At 35.9% G+C, this 18,091-nt stretch overlaps 1 protein-coding gene across 12 annotated transcripts in view; it reads left to right on the top strand.

Moving 5' to 3' along the window:
* Positions 1–18,091, top strand: part of MYO9A (myosin IXA) — a 342,794-nt gene that overhangs the window by 307,521 nt on the left and 17,182 nt on the right. For all 12 annotated transcript variants that reach the window (XM_072627891.1, XM_072627917.1, XM_072627911.1 and 9 more), the window contains 8 exons: positions 223–270; positions 7,625–7,736; positions 9,308–9,369; positions 11,213–11,405; positions 11,902–12,030; positions 13,548–13,653; positions 16,350–16,481; positions 17,140–17,263. In XM_072627891.1, coding sequence (XP_072483992.1) covers positions 223–270; positions 7,625–7,736; positions 9,308–9,369; positions 11,213–11,405; positions 11,902–12,030; positions 13,548–13,653; positions 16,350–16,481; positions 17,140–17,263 — 906 coding nt within the window. The remainder of the gene's footprint in view (positions 1–222; positions 271–7,624; positions 7,737–9,307; positions 9,370–11,212; positions 11,406–11,901; positions 12,031–13,547; positions 13,654–16,349; positions 16,482–17,139; positions 17,264–18,091) is intronic.

The following is an 18,091-nucleotide window of genomic DNA, read 5'->3' as shown; positions in this document are numbered from 1 at the left end:
GGACAGAATTAAAGTTTTGTGAAGAAAAGTAAGCCATATACTACTAAGTCTAATCTTTGACTTTTATGAGCACTTTTTTAACCAGACTCAAGAATAATAGTGGTTTTTAAAGTTGTCTGATTAGAATCTTATCTTAATATGGATACCACATGTAAATCCAGGAGTTTGCAAAGAAAAATTGTTACCTTTTTGTTGTGTCATTAGTTTATTTTTTTTTTTTAGGTGCCAAAAACAGAAAGAAAGAAAAGAAGGAAAAAAGAAATTGATTTTGTAAGTTACCATCTATATATTCTAATGTATAGTGAATGATACTTTACAAATTTAGTTTTTTAAGATTTGATATGCCATTATATTTCAGCTCACATGTTTATTAGATAATGAATATTTTAGTAACTTGGAATTAACTATTTATATCCATAGATGTGGGAGTACATGATAGAAGCTATCTTTAGTTCAGTTATGTAAACAAGACCAGAATTGTACATATATCACCAGTAATGAAATGACAAGCTTTATAAAAGCTGTGTATAATATATGGATAATGCCTGAAGTTTGAAGAAGTTCGTTTCTAACTGTAGAATTTCAATTGCAGGATGTCTTCCTTGCCCAAAAATAAGTGATGCCAATAAAAAGGCCAGATAAAGGGAAATAATATTTCATAGTAATTAGTGTAGTAACTAGTGAGGGAAGAAATTTCATTGAGACTTTGTCTTGAAAATTCAAACTAAAAATTATGAAAATAAGTTCATCTTGTATGTTTAATTGCAAATCTGGTGATTATTTGAATAAACAAAGAATGTATCATGTTAATTTTTGACATGATTTTCCTGCAAGCTGTATGATAGCTCAAGACAACATTCTTCACCATGCCCTTTGATAGCCCAATCATAGAGTTGTATGAAGCAAAACAAAAAAACTAGAGGGCTTCATTAGTTTTCCCAAGGAACTTTTTAAAATCCTTTGATGTTTATATCATTCTATTTTGAGGTACCTATTCATAAATGGCAAACAATATTGACCAAGTTCTTGCAGTGGATTGAAAGGGACACATTTTCTAAGTGGTAAATTCATAGTGAATGTTTTCATATTGTGATGGCTTTGCCTTTCCCATATGAAGAAGGGATAGAGAGCTAATGTGGGAGTTTAAGTCCCACCTCTAACACAAATTGGCACGTCACTTAAGCTAATATTGTTCCTAAAAACGTTCCTGATGTTCATTGGTAGAGTGTTTCCTCACAAAGAACTCTCTACCTCCAATAAAATTACAGATTCAGATGGGTTGTTGTTTGTGTGCTGGGTTTTTTTTTTAAATCCTGAGGTACTTGACGAGCAAATTTCATGAGTAAGAGTATTCCAGTTGTATTAAGTGAAATGTATGCCAGTGGTTAGTAAATACTTCACTGACTTCTAACATTTTACATAGCAAAAATCTAAAATTCCATAAATTTATTTATTAAAACAACATCCCAAATTCAGATAAAAGGATTATATTCTTTTGAAACACAAGATTAGAAAAGACTCATGAAAAACCTATTCTAAACTTTAAATAACAGTCAATAGACTACTTAAGACAAATATTGGCAAAGCATATTCATGCTTCTAATCTAGAGGACTAATGATTTTCAAAGACAGCATGAATACATTAGCTTCATCTTTACCAATGGTTTGGTAAACAAGTAATGTTATATTTTCTGAACTATGGAAACAGAGGGATTGTGTCTTCACCCTGAAAAGTAATTTATGTAAATTAATAGAGTTGTACATTTTTTATGGGTAGAGGGAAGAGGAACTTTGTATGTCACAATAAACTTTTCTTCCTTCCAAAGACCCTTCTGTGTCCTGAATAGGATGTTTGTTATCACTTGGTTGAAGAGTTGAATAGGTATGAATTCCAACCTGGTATTTTGCCTACCTATCGTTAGCACTGCAAAATGTTGTCAAAGAGCTGGTAGTACGTATTTGTAACAGAATATGAGTTCTGTCTAAATTTCTGACTCAACACAAAAGCAAGTTTTATTGAAGCCCAAGTAGGGCTGTTAGGATTCCTGAACTGTGTAGTATGCTCAAATTATCACCCAAAGTATTCCACAGACGTTTTTAAAATTCAGCATTTTAAGTTATTTTTTGTGTAAACATATCTTCACTAACAGATTTCGAAAAATTCACTTTTTTTATCTTACCATTTTATTAGGAATCATTTCAAGTAAATTATGAAGAAACTGATTCATTATTGAGTATGATGAATTTTAATGAGTTCTCCATTTGAAGCAGGATCATTTCTGAATATAAATGTGACTCAGAGGCAGGTTTTTAAACATGTATTAACCAGAGTAATGTGGCATCTGCTATGTGCCAGACCCTGGATTATGTACTGGGTATACAACCTTCGGTTAGGGAGAATGTCACTAGAAACTAGGAGAGACTAAGAAAGGACTCAGGCAGCAGACTATGCTTGTGGTGACATTTGAAGGAAGCCAGAAATTCCAGAAGGTGGTTGTGGGGAGGGAAATGCATTATAGACCTGGTTGGTAGCCAGTGCAAAGAGCCAGAGATGAGAGATGGACTATCACGTTTGAAGAAAAGGATCATTTGGTTGGATTGTGGAAGTTATGGAGGAAAGAGGTATGTAATAATCTAAGAAAAATAGGGTAGAGACAGGTTATAAATAGCATTAAATACTAGAATTGTGTTTGATCCTGGAGGTAATAGAGGATTACTGAAGTTTATGAAATAAGGAGAAGACATGGCTGTATGCTTTAAGAAAAGTACTTTCACAGCTATGTGGAAGATGGATTGGAGTGAGGAAGCAGGAGGAGAAATTAGGAAGTTAGTCATTACAGTCTAGGTGAGAGGTAAACTTTGAGGCCATGTGAATAGAGAGAAGGGGATGTATATGAGGTAGTATAAAGACAGAATCAACAAGACTTGACAGGTGATTGGATAACAGAGAGTGAGATGTGGACCTGGGTAATTAGAAGAGTGGTGGTTTTCTTGACAGATGATAGAGATGTTCAGAAGAGGTATTTTGAGACATAGATATTGAGTTCAGTTTTGAATACATTTAGCTTAAGATGCCCTTGGAACTTTGAGTTAAAAATGCTAAATGACATTTAGTGATATAAGACTGAAGTTTGGGAGGGAGTCTAGGGGAAGATTTATAGATCTGGAAGTCTCAGGATGTTGATGGTCATTGAGCCTATAGGTCTTAACAAGATCCCCAAAAGAAGTGTGGAGTGAAAAGATGGCCAAGAAGAGTGGTGCACCCACTATTGCGGCGTGGCTTGTGAATGATGATGCAGCAAAGGAAATGGAAAAGGAGTCATACAAATAGGAAGAAAAGCAAGAGTTTCACAAAAACTCAGTGAAGAGAATGCAAAAAAAAACCCTTAGCATGTGCCAGGATATATTTATGGGACAACACGAATAGGTGTCATATAGTATAGTTTGCCATGGATACAATGAATTCCTGCGCATGGATCAGATCTATTGAAGTATTAGAGCTGGTGGGACATTAAAGTGGGACATCATGGGACCACAATTAGGTATGGAGGCAAGGAAATCCAGAGTTGGAGGGATAGACTAGAAGGAGACTGAAGATCCGAATCTAGAAAAAAATAAGAGTTTGCATGAGTGCAATTTGTGTTTGAAGAATAGAATTTCAAATTTCTAAATTTTGGACATGATGCAGTTTTGACAGATGATTTTTAAGGGCCAGCTGTATTGGCATATGGATAGAACGAATTGTTAGAGTGGAGGAGGCTAAGGAAATAGGTGATCATGTTGTTAAGAGGGCTTATGAACATAAGTATTAAAGTCCTTGAAGATTATCACAGGGAGAGTATAGAAGTAGACCTTGAGACATGTACTAAAGTATTTTTAACAATTGGAGAGAATATCTGAAGTCCTATAGATGACAGCAACAAAAATGAGAAGAATGTCATACAAAAAGAGATGGTGGAATGATTATTAGGAAATATTAGTGAGGAGTAAAGAGTATGCCCACTCCTAGCTCTGTGAGTTGGCACAGAGAAAATAACGAGAGAAGTGACTTTGAGTGAAGAAAGTTACAAGGAATGTATCTTTTGGCTTTCAATTTTTAAGCATTTTTATTTAAAATTTTGAGTTCCAAATTCTGTCCCTCCATCCCTCCCTTCCCCCATCCCTGAGACAGTAAGCAATCAATATAGGTTATACATGTACAGTCAGAACATTTCCATATTAGTCATTTTGTATAAAAAGACTTGAACAAAAGGAGAGAAAAAGAAAGTGAAAAATAGCATACTATTTTGTATTTAAACAGTATCAGTTCTTTCTCTGGATGTGGATAGTATGTTTCATCATTAGTCCTCTGGGGTTGTCTTGGATCGTTGTATTGCTGAGAATAGCCAAGTCATTCACAGTTTTTCGTCAAACAATATTACCGTTACTGTGTACAACATTCTCCTGGTTCTATTCACTTCACTATGCATCGGTTCATGTAGTTATTCCAGGTTTATCAGAAATCATCCTGCTTGTCATTTCTTCCATTACAATCATATACCATGTCTTATTTAGCCATTTCCCAAATGATGGGCATCTCTTTGATTTCCAATTCTTAGCCACCACAAAAAGAGCTGTTATAAATGTTTTTCTGCAAATAGGTCCTTTTCCATTTTTTTTTTTGTCTTTGAGATATAGCCCTAGCAGTGGTATTGCTTATTCAGAGTACATAGTTTTATAGCCCTTTGTGTCTAGTTCCAAATTGCTCTCCAGAATGATTAGATCAGTTTACAACTCTATTGACAGTGCATTAGTGTCCCAGTCTTCCCACATTCCCTCCAACATTTTACTTTTTTGTCATATTAGCCACTTTGATAGGTGTGACATGGTATTTCAGAGTTGTTTTAATTTGCATTTCTCTAATCATTAGTGGTTTAGAGCATTTTTTCATATGACTTTAGGTAGCTTTGATTTCTTCATCTTAAAACTGCCATTTATCAATTGGGGAGTGACTTGTTTTCCTATAAATTTTACTCAGCTCTCTATATATTTGAGAGATGAGGCCTGAGATATTTGTTGCAAAAATTATTTCCCATCTTTCTGCTTTCCATAGAATTTTGATTGCATTGATTTTGTTTGTGTAAAAACTTTTCAATTGTATATAATCAAAATTATCTATTTTATATCTTGTAATGCTCTCTATATTTTCTTTGGTCCTATATTCTTCCCCTCATCCATAAACTATTCTGTGCTCTCTTAATTTGCTTATGGTATATCACCCTTTATGTGTAAATCATGTGCCCATTTTGACCCTATCTCTTGGTATATGATATGACGTGTTGGTTTATACCTAGTTTCTGCCATCCTGTTTTCCAGTTTTTCCAGCAGTTTCTGTGAAATAATGAGTTTCAGGGGATACATCTTCAGAGGAGAGCCAAGTTTTAAATTACAGTGAAACAAATGTTAGTTGAAAAGCTTGAGGATAGAAGAAAGACTTTTTAAAGGTGGTGCTTAACTGATGAGGGCCTTGAAAGCAGTTGGATACAGAAGGGAAGTCTGTCTCAAGCACAGGAATGGCCTCATTAAAGGCAGGTAGAGGGAGAACTGGCAAGATCTGAGAACAGTGAGTAGTTCTGTGTTCCTGGGGTATAACAAGCATGAAGAGAAATAATATTAGATAAGGCTAAGGCACTGGAGCACGGGGAAAGCTTAAGACTAGAGATCATTTTTTGAGAGTCACCTGCATGAGAGAGGTTTGCCAAGGGAAAAAGTAAGGAGAAGTAACAGGGCAAAGGACAGAGCGTCATGACCCCAAAGCAGTCAGGAATGGCCCATATCAAAAGCAAAGAATATCTCTGGTAAGTGGCCCGAGCACTTGGACATGATCCCTGACATTTATCAGTGACTTTGATGAAGGCATAAAATATCATGCTGGTAACATTTTCACATAACGCAAAGCTAGTAAGGGTAAGTATGAACTTGATCCTGGACTCTCAAAGCCTGTGCCAGCAGCATATCAGTTCTTACAGGAAAAGCTTTGAGTATAAACCTGACAGTGAAGTGAGGAGTAGCTGAGGTCTGTGACCTGAGGAGCATTTGATTGGATAGGCTTATCCCTATGGCATCTTGTTTCTTCATCTGTAAATTTGAGGATTGGATTAGGTATATGATTCTGCAACCCTAAGGAAATCAGTTTTTTCAACCACAACAAATCATGAAGACCACCTATAAAAGAATGGAGAAGATTATGCTCTGCATAAGTGGCAGGTATAATCAAATTGATTAACTCACAGATCCTTGAAGTATTTAAAGTCTTATGTTACTAACTATAATATGCAAGTCATTGTGGTGCAATGGGAAAAGGCCCTAGATGTGGAGTCAGAGAGCCTGAATGTGAATCCCTGCTCTGCACATCGGTGCCTTTGGGGAGGCTATGTAACTTGTCTGAATCTCTCTATCCTCTTTGGTAATTTGAGGGAGTTAGATTAAATGACCAGCTTCAAATCTAGGGTCCTATGAAATCAAAGCAAGGAGGCATTTCCAATTTGGGGTGCCCATAGTAATGAAAAATTTCATTCTCCTAATTTTAGATATCACCTAAAAAGAGAAAAAAAAAGAATTATTTTTATTCTTAGGCCTACCTCAATATGTTTGGCTATTTGAGATATTCTTTTTTAATGTCATTAAAATTTAATTTCAATTAACAAATATATTTTCTCTGCCTCTTAGAGCCCTCAGCTCCCTACCCTATCTGTCACTGTAACAAATGTATTTCCCTTTCCCTTACTCAAGCAAAGTATATTTCCACATTGGTCATACTGGTCATGTCCAAAAATTATGTCTCACTCTACACCCTGAATCTACCTCTCTGTGAGAAGGTATGTAGAATTCATCTTTAGTCCTCTGGAATTGGTCGCTGTGGTAATCTTAGTTCTTAAGTCTTCCAAAGTTGTTTGTACAGAGTTGTTGTTAGTTGTGTAAATTGTTCTCCCAGCTCTTCTCACTTCATTCTTAAGAGAAATCTTCCCAGGTTTTTCTGAGAACCCATTTGTTTCTTATGGTACAATAATTTTTTATTACATTTGTGTGCCAAAATTTGCGCAGCCATTCCTCAGTTGATGGGCATGCTCTTAGTTTCCAGTTCTTTGCCATCACAAAAAGAACTATTATAATCATTTTTGTAAATTTGGGTCCTTTTCCTTTTTTTTCTTTGGGGAATAGGCCTAGAATGGTATTGCTGGATCAAAAGATATGCACAATTTAGTAAATTCAAGATTATAGTTCCAAATTGCTTTCCAGAGTGACTGAACCAGTTCACAGCTCCACTAAAAGTGCATTAATTCTGTTATTTTCCACAGCCTTTCCAACATGTGACATTTTCCCTTTCCTGTCAGCATTGCCAATATAATGGATGTGAGATAAAAACCTCATGGTCACTTTAGTTTTTCTAGTTATTAGTAGTTTTACATATTGAATTAATAAAAATAAATGCAGGGGGCAGCCAGATGGCACAGTAGATAGAGCACTGGGGCTGGCAGCTGAAAGACGGCCCAGTGGCCTAGGTGATGTGAAGGTAAAGCTTAGATGAAGATGTCCATCTCCCAGGTAGTTGTGGATTTGACTGATGTGTTGCATTTTGTCACAGGTGGAAGAACATAATGGGCACATCTTTAAAGCCACCCAGTATAGTATCCCTACCTACTGTGAGTACTGTTCTTCCCTTATATGGATAATGGACAGAGCTTCTGTTTGCAAATGTAAGTGGCAGTAATTTTCTGGGGATTTTTCAACCACTTCAAGCTTCTCTCTGTCCCTGAACTGTCTTATTACTAATACATCCTCTGCTTTCTGAAGGCATCCCTGGTATCAGTCAGCTGACTGATGCTTAGCCTATCTTAATCAAGTCAATAAATATTGTTAAGAACTTACTGTATGCTAGGTATTGGGGATATAAAGACAAAATTAGACAACACAGTATCCCAAAATAGACTCCTTATCTCTGTATTTTTTGTGTGTGTCATTATCCATTAATAGTCAAGGAGCTTACGGTCCCTAACATCTGAGTTATTTCACCATTAGAAACCTGACCCTGTTCTAGGCTAGAATTGAAGGCCTCAGGCCTATCGTCATAAGGGCTGTGCCAGGTGGATGTGCTGCCATCATGCTCCCTTGGGTTTTTGTTGGTTAGTTAGCATCCCATCTTAAAACCATCAGCTGACAGAGCCTATGAATACAAAATCTGTGAGCAGCTCACGGCCTGGCCAAGAGTTTGCCTTGAAAATGTCTTCCGTACACAGCATGTTGACAAGAGAAGCGGTATGGCCAGCCTTGGAATCAGAAATGACTGGTTTCAAGTTGCACCTCTGACGCCTCCTGGCGGTGTGACTCTGGGTCCCCACACAACACTGTAAGTTAGAGACACATTACTGTTCAGTTCAAGACCAAAAAATGTAGTCATCTAATTTATAATCCCATTCCTGTTCAGACATTGATATATAGCCATATGATCCACTCCTTGACAAAACATTTTAGTTTGTCTTCTTCCTACCTCCTTCCACCTTCTTTCCCAGAGACCTTAGACACTTGAATCAGTATTGACCTGCCTTCCTTTAGGAAATGTGCTTTTTGGTTTATAAAACAATGTAATAAACTAATCCATGCTAGTATGGTAATGAGTTCCTGTTTAACCCTTCCCCCCAAAAAAAGTATAGTTTTCAACAGAGGCCCCATGGGAATGATTCCAACATTGGGAATGTCACGTACCATGGAAGAACAGTAGGGAAATGTTTGACAAATAAGCACTAATTCTCAGATGACAGCAGCAAGACTGATGTGTATTCCATCTGCTATTTGGAAGGCCAAAGGAATCTCAAGTTTAATAATATAATAGGATCTTTGCCAGAAACTCTGAATTTTATTTTAAGCTTGTTCAGAACTTAACTTTAGTTCTGCTATTTGTAAAACAGATTTTTTAAATAAATACATAAAACTATAAGTACCTTCTAGATAAGGAATTCCTAAACCTTTTTTATTTCATGGACCATTCTCAGAATGTCTTTAAATGCATAAAATGTGATGCACTAGGATAGAAATGAAGCCAATTATTGAAATAGCTTATTAAAATATATTTTTTAAAAATTTAGTAGACCTCAAATTAAGAACTCTTGTTACAGCATTTGTACTAGGTTACACCAGATAAATGTACAAAGATTGTTTTCTGTGACATTTTAGACATCACTAATTTTAACAGAAAAAAGTTATAAGGAAAGCTGTCACTTGTAGAGATAAGCAGCTTTCCATAACACTGCTTCTTGCCATTATTTTTCAGTATGCAAGTATGCCTGCCACAAGAAGTGCTGTTTGAAAACTACAGTCAGGTGCTCGAAAAAGGTAGGAAGCCATGTCTTATGATTCACTTATCAATTAAGAAAAGATTCATTTGTTCCCTCCCCAAGATTTGTGTAGTGAGAGTTATCATCCCTTCTAGGGATCACTCCAAGAAAATGCTAAAGTGCCATTCTGGGCATAGTTCTATGCAAGATGTACTCCTTGCCTTCATTATTTGTCTGAATATTCAGAAAATGGAATATGAATCAAATAAGGGAATGTGCCAGATGGTGGAATTCACCATCATAGAATTGTCTGTGTCAGCACTTCATTGCCTACAGCAGATATCTCAAAACTGGAACCTGACTTCCTGACTTCCTACAGCTACTAATAGCATCACTTCCCCCCCACTTTTCGCTCCTGTGTTCAGACAAATATAAATTTTTAGGAAAAGAAACAAAGATTTAGCTAGTCTTTTTTCATTTCAGTTTCATTTTTAGTTCTGAATTCTCTCTGTTCCACTTCCTCTTTCCCCCTTTGAGAAAACAAGAAAAACAAAACCTATTACAAACATGAATAGCTAAGCAAAACAAATAACCCACATTAGTGATGTTCTAAAAATATATTCCTCAGTCTATACTCTGAGTCCCTCATATCTGTCTGGAGTGAGTAGCATATTTCATCTTGACCCCTCTAGAATTGTAATTGGTCACTGCGTTGATCAGAGTTTAGGTAGTATTATTACAAAAAGATGAGTTCTATAAACTTAAAACAAATGTTATTTGTCTTTGGATAAAAGGAAATCTCACTTTGCTTAATTTTCCAAGTTGCCAATTTGTATTCATATTCTTATCATCTTGCATCATTGTTTGTCAGTTTATTAAACATATTAACAGTTAAAATAATATTGGATTCTTGCATATCTTTATTGAGTCATATTTGTTATACATATAGATATGTTACAACCATTTTAAGACTATTAGTGAAGTAGGCAAGCCACACTTTTTCCCCAATAGAGTGAACCTTGATTTAGAGATTTAAAATGTTTAATTTTGAAAGATTTTCAGTTTTAAACAATGTTCCTATCTAAATTGCTTTAACCAATTTTTTCCTAAGAAACTCACTTTTTAAAATTTTGTAAATCCTAGTCAGTCTTTGTAGTTGCACAGCTCGTCTTGTGTCGTTCAGATGAGCCCTTCTGAACTAAACCATAACACTGCAAATATATGCACAATACAATTAAAAGTAATTCCATTTCAGCCAGAAAAATTAAGCCAGTGTTATCCAGCATTCCAGTGAAGAGTGACAATTTAATTAAAACAGTATTAAAACAAGATATTATTATTTTTCTTAAAATGGTATGTGAAGTAATTTACAGAGAGGACACACACCTATATGTATTGTGCCAGGCACTGTGTACATTAAAGGCATCCCATTTATATAGCTTCCCATTGCCCTTCCATTTTAACATTCATTCATTAAAGACTGATTGAAAATGTGCTCTGCACAGTACTCTGTATTAGGTGATATGGGAGACACAAAATGAATAAAAATATTATCCCTATTCTTATGGAACCTGAAGTCTGAAGGAGATAAAACACAAAATACATGAAACTGTAATACAAAGAAGAATGTGAAAGTGTAGTTAAGTGAGCTACACAATACTTACAAGGCATTCAGAGAACAGAAAGACTGCTGCCAGCTAAGGAAATAGGAAGAGCTTCTTGAAGGAAGTAACATTTAAGTTGGGATGGGTGGACAGAAAAACATCATGGAATTTATTTAGGAAAACATAGAATATGCATGGTTTGTATTGCTCTCTAATCTTGTAGAGCTACTTTTCAGGGAATAGAGTATGTGTGTGTGTGTGTTCTTAAATTTAATTTTAAATCTTTCCTCCTTTTAGTATGATCCAGAACTTTCATCTCGACAATTTGGAGTTGAATTGTCCCGATTAACCAATGAAGAAAGAACCGTTCCACTAGTAGTAGAGAAGCTAATAAACTACATTGAAATGCATGGATTGTACACAGAGGGTATATACCGAAAATCTGGTTCAACTAATAAAATCAAGGAACTTCGTCAAGGTCTGGACACTGGTAAGACAGAAGAGATACTTTTCAAAAAAAGCCAAAGAGGAAAGAAACAACCAGAGGAAAAATTACATTTAAATAGTCATGTTAATTTTTTTTAATGCCAGAGTTTAAATTGGGATCATCTTAAACCACTGCATAGAAATCCTTGAAGATTGAGGATCTAGTCATACAAATAGGAAGGCTCTTCAACTTAGTAGCTGAAATAGAGACTCAAATAGAGAAGTCAAGTCCTGGTTATTGCACACACTAACTGTGTGACTACTCTGAAACTCCCATGTCCTCATTTAGAGAATGATAATATTGATTTAATACCTGTATCTTAGACTTGTTTTGAGACTTAAAGTCATGTATACAAGATATATTTTTTGAAATTTTGTATAATTTTGAGTTATTATTACAAATTGTGTACAAGTTTAAATTTCACATTTGCTATTGACTTTTTGATTAGTAAAATGAGAAATATGAAGAATTGATAACTTTGCTTTTTCTTTTACAATAGAGATTGACAGTGTGAATCTAGATGACTACAACATTCATGTCATTGCCAGTGTGTTCAAACAGTGGCTTCGAGAATTGCCTAATCCTCTCATGACTTTTGAACTCTATGAGGAATTTCTGAGAGCTATGGGTAAGCACACAGGACCACAAGATCAAAAAGACCAGTTATATGATGATGTACCATATCCAGAATCAGTTTTTTAACCCTAATCTCAAGTATTTTAATCAAACATGGAATTAGACTTGACAGTTGAAGTAAATGAATAAAGAAAATGAGCTTAGATGTTTGTCCTTGTCTGGAAGCATGTTTTGTCTAGTCCTACCCAAGGGATCCTTGTAATGGGGCTTCAGGTATAATATTCTATTTATACTTGCTTAATTTTTTCATTCTAAAGATTTCATTCATAACAGTGTTTCATGTACTTTATGTGAGTTAACAGTCCCTTAGCTACTCGCAAAAGTAAAAAAGATTTAGTTTGAGAAATATATTGAAGTTGGTTAAATGGGTAGAAGGTATGGCTTCTATTGATGTAGATGGTGAATCATTGGTTAAGAACTATGTGTGTTGTAGTATGATACAATAGATAAGGTTAGGTTGCTGTTTCACTCTGAGCCTGACACAGGCCAGGGTATATTCTCACATCTAGGTTCCTGATGATTAGTTCTCCTAAGAGTGATTAGTATTTTAGATAACTGAACTTAAATGAGATTGATTTATTAACCAGATGAGAATTGATTTGCTTGTGAATAAAATTGCTATTGTTGGTTTATATTTGCATCCACTGAGTAGGACAGCCTTTTTTCTCATAGCATCATTTTTGGGACGCTGAATAAGTAATCAGAAAGTTATTTAATGAATTTAGAATTTTTTAAAAGGAAACTTGGATATCTGAGGTAGAATATCTGCAACAGGCTGTAGTAGCTTATTAAGTTACCCCTTCCCCTTAAAGGGAAATAACTACCACAGACAATACATACTTTTGTATTGACCAGAGTTCCCTCTCTTTTGACCATTGCAGAAGACATACTGCTAAATTTTCTCCAGTTCTCCTGTTTTTCTAAACTTTAATCATTATGACATCCTCCCTATTTCAGTAAACTTTGGTATCATTTGTATTTCTCAAAGTTGCAGCATATTTTCATATGTAACATTTTTGCTTCATTTATCTTCTGGTAACATGAAAAGTCCATCAGTGAACTTTCTCCAGATCACATTTATATAAAGTGACATATTTAAAGGAACATTTCCATCAGTTATCTGTGGTTTAGATATTGTTGTTTATTTCATACACAAAGAGTAGTACATCCTGATCTGAGTGTCTTATTTTTTCCTGACTTTGTCCTTAGCTGTTAATGTCCCACTTTCTTTGGACCTCTGTCCTCTGACAATCTTATGTCCGTGTTTTATAGTTAAAATTGTGTACAATGAGGAGCAGCATTCTGACACTCCCTAGAGGCATGTTATGGCCTTTTAAAAATCCCCTCTTTAATCTCCTAGAGGTGTAATGGAGTTGAAAACTAACTTTTCTAACTGGTCTACAATATTATGAAGAATGAGCCACCACTACTTAGCTTTATTTGTCCAAAAGAGAGATAAAGAGTAACAGATACTGAACCCATTCCTGTTGGGTTAATTTTTTCTTTCAGGTCTGCAAGAGAGAAAAGAGACCATCCATGGTGTATATTCTGTGATTGATCAACTTTCCCGAACACATCTCAACACTCTTGAACGCCTTATCTTCCATTTGGTCAGGTAATTGCTGTGGAGGAAGAAGAGAGATTTAGTAGTTTTTCTAGATGCTTCTTAAATGTAGAGAGCTGATACTTCAGAATTTTAGGGGAGAAGACTCCCAATACCTATGCTTTAAGGTATCTTTTGTTCTCTCTAGTGATAGAATAACTTAGCTAAATTACAATTAACCTGGTTTTTTTGAGACATGGTAGTATAAGGATATTGTCCTAAATGCAGTATATTCTGAATTTGTTTGGTAGAATAATCTGTTGATGCTAAGAATCTCAGTAGGAGGAGTGTAATAAAACTTTCCATACGTAACAAATAGCCAAAAGAGCACTGGAGTGGCATACCAATCAAAACTACCAAAAATTATTTTACAGAGCTAGGAAAAATAATAACAAAATCCATCTGGAAGAACAAGGTCAAGAATATCAAGGGAATTAACGAAAAGAAATGCAAAGGACAGTGGCCTAGCCCTACTAGAGCTAAAGCTATATTATAAAGTGGCAGTCATCAAAACTATTTGTTGCTGGCTAAGAAACAGTGATGGATCAGTGGAATAGATTGGATACAGAAAATACTGTAAGTGAATGACTATAGTAACCAGCTGTTTGATAAACCCAAAGACTCAGCTTCTGGGATAAGAACTCACTGTTTGACAAAAACTGCTGGGAAAACTGGAAAGTAGCATGGAAGAAACTAGGCAGAGACCAACATCTCACATTGTATACCAAGATAGGGTCAAAATGGATACATGATTTACACATAAAGGGTGATACCATAAGCAAATTAGGAGAGCGAGGGATAGTTTACCTGTTAGATCTATGGAGAGGGGAAGAATTTATGGCCAAACGAGATAGAGAACAGTACCAAAAGCAAAATGCATAATTTTGAATACATTAATTAAAAGGTTTTTGCACAAAAAAATGCAACTGTTTAAAAAGAAAGCAGAAAGATGAGAAACAATTTTTACGGCCAGTGTTTCTGATAAAGGCCTCATTTCTCAAATATGTAGAGAACTGAGTCAAATTTATCAAAATACAAGTCATTCTCCAATTGATAAATGACCAAAGGATATGAATGGACATTTTCAGATGAAGAAATTAAGGCTATCTATAATCATATGAAAAAATGTTCTAAATCACTGTTGATTAGAGAAATGCAAATTAAAGCAACTCTGAGGTACCATCTGACATCTATCAAATTGGATAATATGACAGAAAAGGAATATGCTAACAGTTAGAGGAGATATGGGAAAATTAGGACACTAATGCAGTTAAGGTGAAGTTGTGAATTGATCCACTGTTCTGGAGAGCAATATGAAACTATGCCCAAAGGACAATCAAACTGTGTCTACATTTTGACCCAGCACTACCATTTCTAGGTCTGTATTCCAAAGAGATCGTAAAAAGAAGGAAAGAAGGACCTATTTGTACAAAAATATTTATAGCTGTTCTTTTTGTGGTGGCAAAGAATTAGAAACTGAGGGAATGCCCATCAGTTGGGGAATAGCTAAACAACTTGTGGTATATGAATGTTATGAAATACTATTGTGCTATGAGAAATGATGAGCAGGTGGATTTCAGAAAGCCCTGAAAGGACTTCCATGAACTGATGCTGAGTGAGGTGAGCAGAGCCAAGAGAACATTGTATACAGTAACAGCAACGTTAGGGGATGACCAACTTTGATAGACTTCGATCTTTTCATCATTACAGTGATGCAAGAGAATTCCAGAAGACTCAGGATGGAAAATGTGGAGTCTGAATGCAGGACAAAGCAGACTATTTTCACTTTTTGCTTTTGTTTCTCATTGTTTTTTCCTTTTGTTCTGTTTCTTCTTTCACAACATGAGTAACGTGGAAATGTGTGTACATGATTGCACATGTATAACCCATATTAGATTGATCGCTGTCTTCAGGAGGGAGGGAACAGAGAAAAGGAGGGAGAAAAATTTGGAACTCAAAATCTTAAAAAATGAATGTTGAAAACTATCCTTATGTAATTGAGAAAAGTAAAATGCAGTTTATTTAAAAAAAAAAAAAGATTACAGGAATGAGAACTGATAGACTTTAATTCCATCCTAGGATCTACTTCTCATGAGCTATGTGTGACCTGGATAAATCACTTTGCCACTCTGAGCCTCAGTTTCCTTATTTGTTAGTGAAAGCAGTGGAAATAGATGATTTCTAAGGCCGCTTTCTAATTCCAACATTCTGTAATTCTATTCATGCCAAAGACAAAGGACCAAAATAAAGAATAATCCCCAGTGCAAGTGTCCGTCTGGGGGTCTAGACTGATTTCAACCAGTCAGTTCCTTACTGTCAACAATTATAATAGGAATCATAAATTCCTTTCATATAAAAAACTGTAAGGTTTATAAAAGGACTTTACATGCATTATCTAATTTGAGCCTCTAAACAACCTGATGTGGGAAGTACTCCATGTATTATTAATCCCATTTTACTGATGAGGAAACTAACTGTCAGAGTGGTTAACTGGCTTGCCCATGGTTGCACAGCTATCAGAGTTAAGACTCGACCATAAGTCCGCCTCATTCCAGATCCAGCCAGCATTCTTTCAACAAGCTGTGTCCCCATTGCTCCTCTCTCTCTATACCCACATCTTCTTTATGCAGTAAAATGATAGGGCAGGGTCCCTTGGTTAGCATTCCCTTTTCATTCTAGTTTCTTAGATGGTATGTTTTGTTCTTTAGGATTGCACTGCAGGAAGACACCAACCGTATGTCTGCTAATGCCTTAGCAATTGTGTTTGCTCCCTGTATTCTCCGTTGCCCAGACACAACTGACCCACTGCAGAGCGTGCAGGATATCAGCAAAACAACCACGTAAGAATTACTTTATTATCCACTTCTGTAGCCAGTAGCCTCTAATCTTGAGGTCATCAATAGATGGTGGATGTTTGAAGCTTTCCAAATATCTTTTAAAAATGCAAACAAGGGCTGGCCTAATATGTTTTCATAAAACAGCATTAGAATATCCAAGTTTTCTTTTATCAAAATTGAAAGAAGCCAGTCTGATTTCTCCATGTTTTCTCTCTTTTGTATCAGTCACTTTTAGGAAACCTATTTTTGAAATTTCACTGTCCCTTGGGATTACATATAATTTCCAAATAACTTTCTGACACCTCATTCCTACCGAGTTTTATATACCCTCTGCTTCCCTGAAACTGAATCTGCTCCCAGCCCCATGACTCAGATCTGGCCCAAAGCCCAAGAAAAGGACAAATTCAACAAATGATCTTGACGTTTCAGATTGCCCATCCTCACATTGACCCTTCCCAGGGGACTGCTGGAGAATTCTTATATTATACTTCCTTAAACTCTCTTAAGTTATAGGAGTTTATTCTTCAGTAGGAACTATTATGAGAACCGCTCTTTCCAACCCCCTCCTTGTACCTCACCAAAAACTAGCTCCCAGTCTTGCTCCACTCCAACATGGCTGACCTCGAGCTTTTAGTTACACTTTCATCTCTTCTTTTTCTAGCTGTGTAGAGCTGATTGTTGTGGAACAGATGAGTAAATATAAGGCCCGTCTCAAAGACATCAACAGCTTGGAGTTTGCTGAGAACAAGGCCAAGACCAGGCTGTCCCTGATCCGACGATCAATGGTGAGATGTAGGAGACACTGCAGTCTCAGGGATAGTTGCATATGTTATAGGTTCTCTGTAACATGAAACAGGTGTTCTCTGAATTCTCCTCAGTGAGCTCTAAGATAACCTCTACTACCAAAAAAAAAACAACAACAACAAAACAGTTCTATAAATGCCTTAGGTTTGGAGACATCTTAACTTTTTCTCTTGAGTTAGCTTTGCATAAAGTGGGCAAGACAAGTCTTCAGATAAAAAGGTGAAGGCTGTAAGTCAGCTCTGTTCTCTTCTCATTTTTGGAAAACTAACTTGCCTAAATGTTCCCTGTGCTTCCCTCCAGGGTCTGATACCAGGAAATGTCACTTTGAACAGTTCTGTCAAAGATTCTTATGCATTAAGGACTTAATATTTGTTGTTTTTATTTTTTAAAGTAACTTCTAAGACAATAGAAGTTTCTTTTGCAATTTTGATGCCTCAGCAATTGAGTACAGTATCATATATCCTGGGATTAATTTTTCTTTTTGTGCTACTTCTTGGTAGATACCTACTTCTAGGATCTCCAGCGAGACACAAAAAATCTCATTCCTACCCATTAATAAATCTCAGAGTCTTAAGAATCTAAAAAACTGACTACCCTTCCTTAGATTGAAGCTTTGAGGCATGGAGATTTCACACACCCTTCCATTTTTCAGCATGTCTAACCAGCTTCAAAATAGACTATTAATGATGACGATCAGGCCAAGCCCACCAACCACAGTTTCCCAAATATGTTTGATGTCACTATAAGTAAATCCAATTTGTTCCCCATCACCCCTCATTCTAACTGCACTTTAGTGGGGGGAGGCAGTA

This window comes from Notamacropus eugenii, chromosome 1 (assembly GCF_028372415.1).
Source record: "Notamacropus eugenii isolate mMacEug1 chromosome 1, mMacEug1.pri_v2, whole genome shotgun sequence".
Classification (NCBI taxonomy): Eukaryota; Metazoa; Chordata; class Mammalia; order Diprotodontia; family Macropodidae; genus Notamacropus; species Notamacropus eugenii.
The sequence above is the reverse complement of the archived record's forward strand: the minus strand, read 5'-3'. Positions and strand labels throughout refer to the sequence as shown.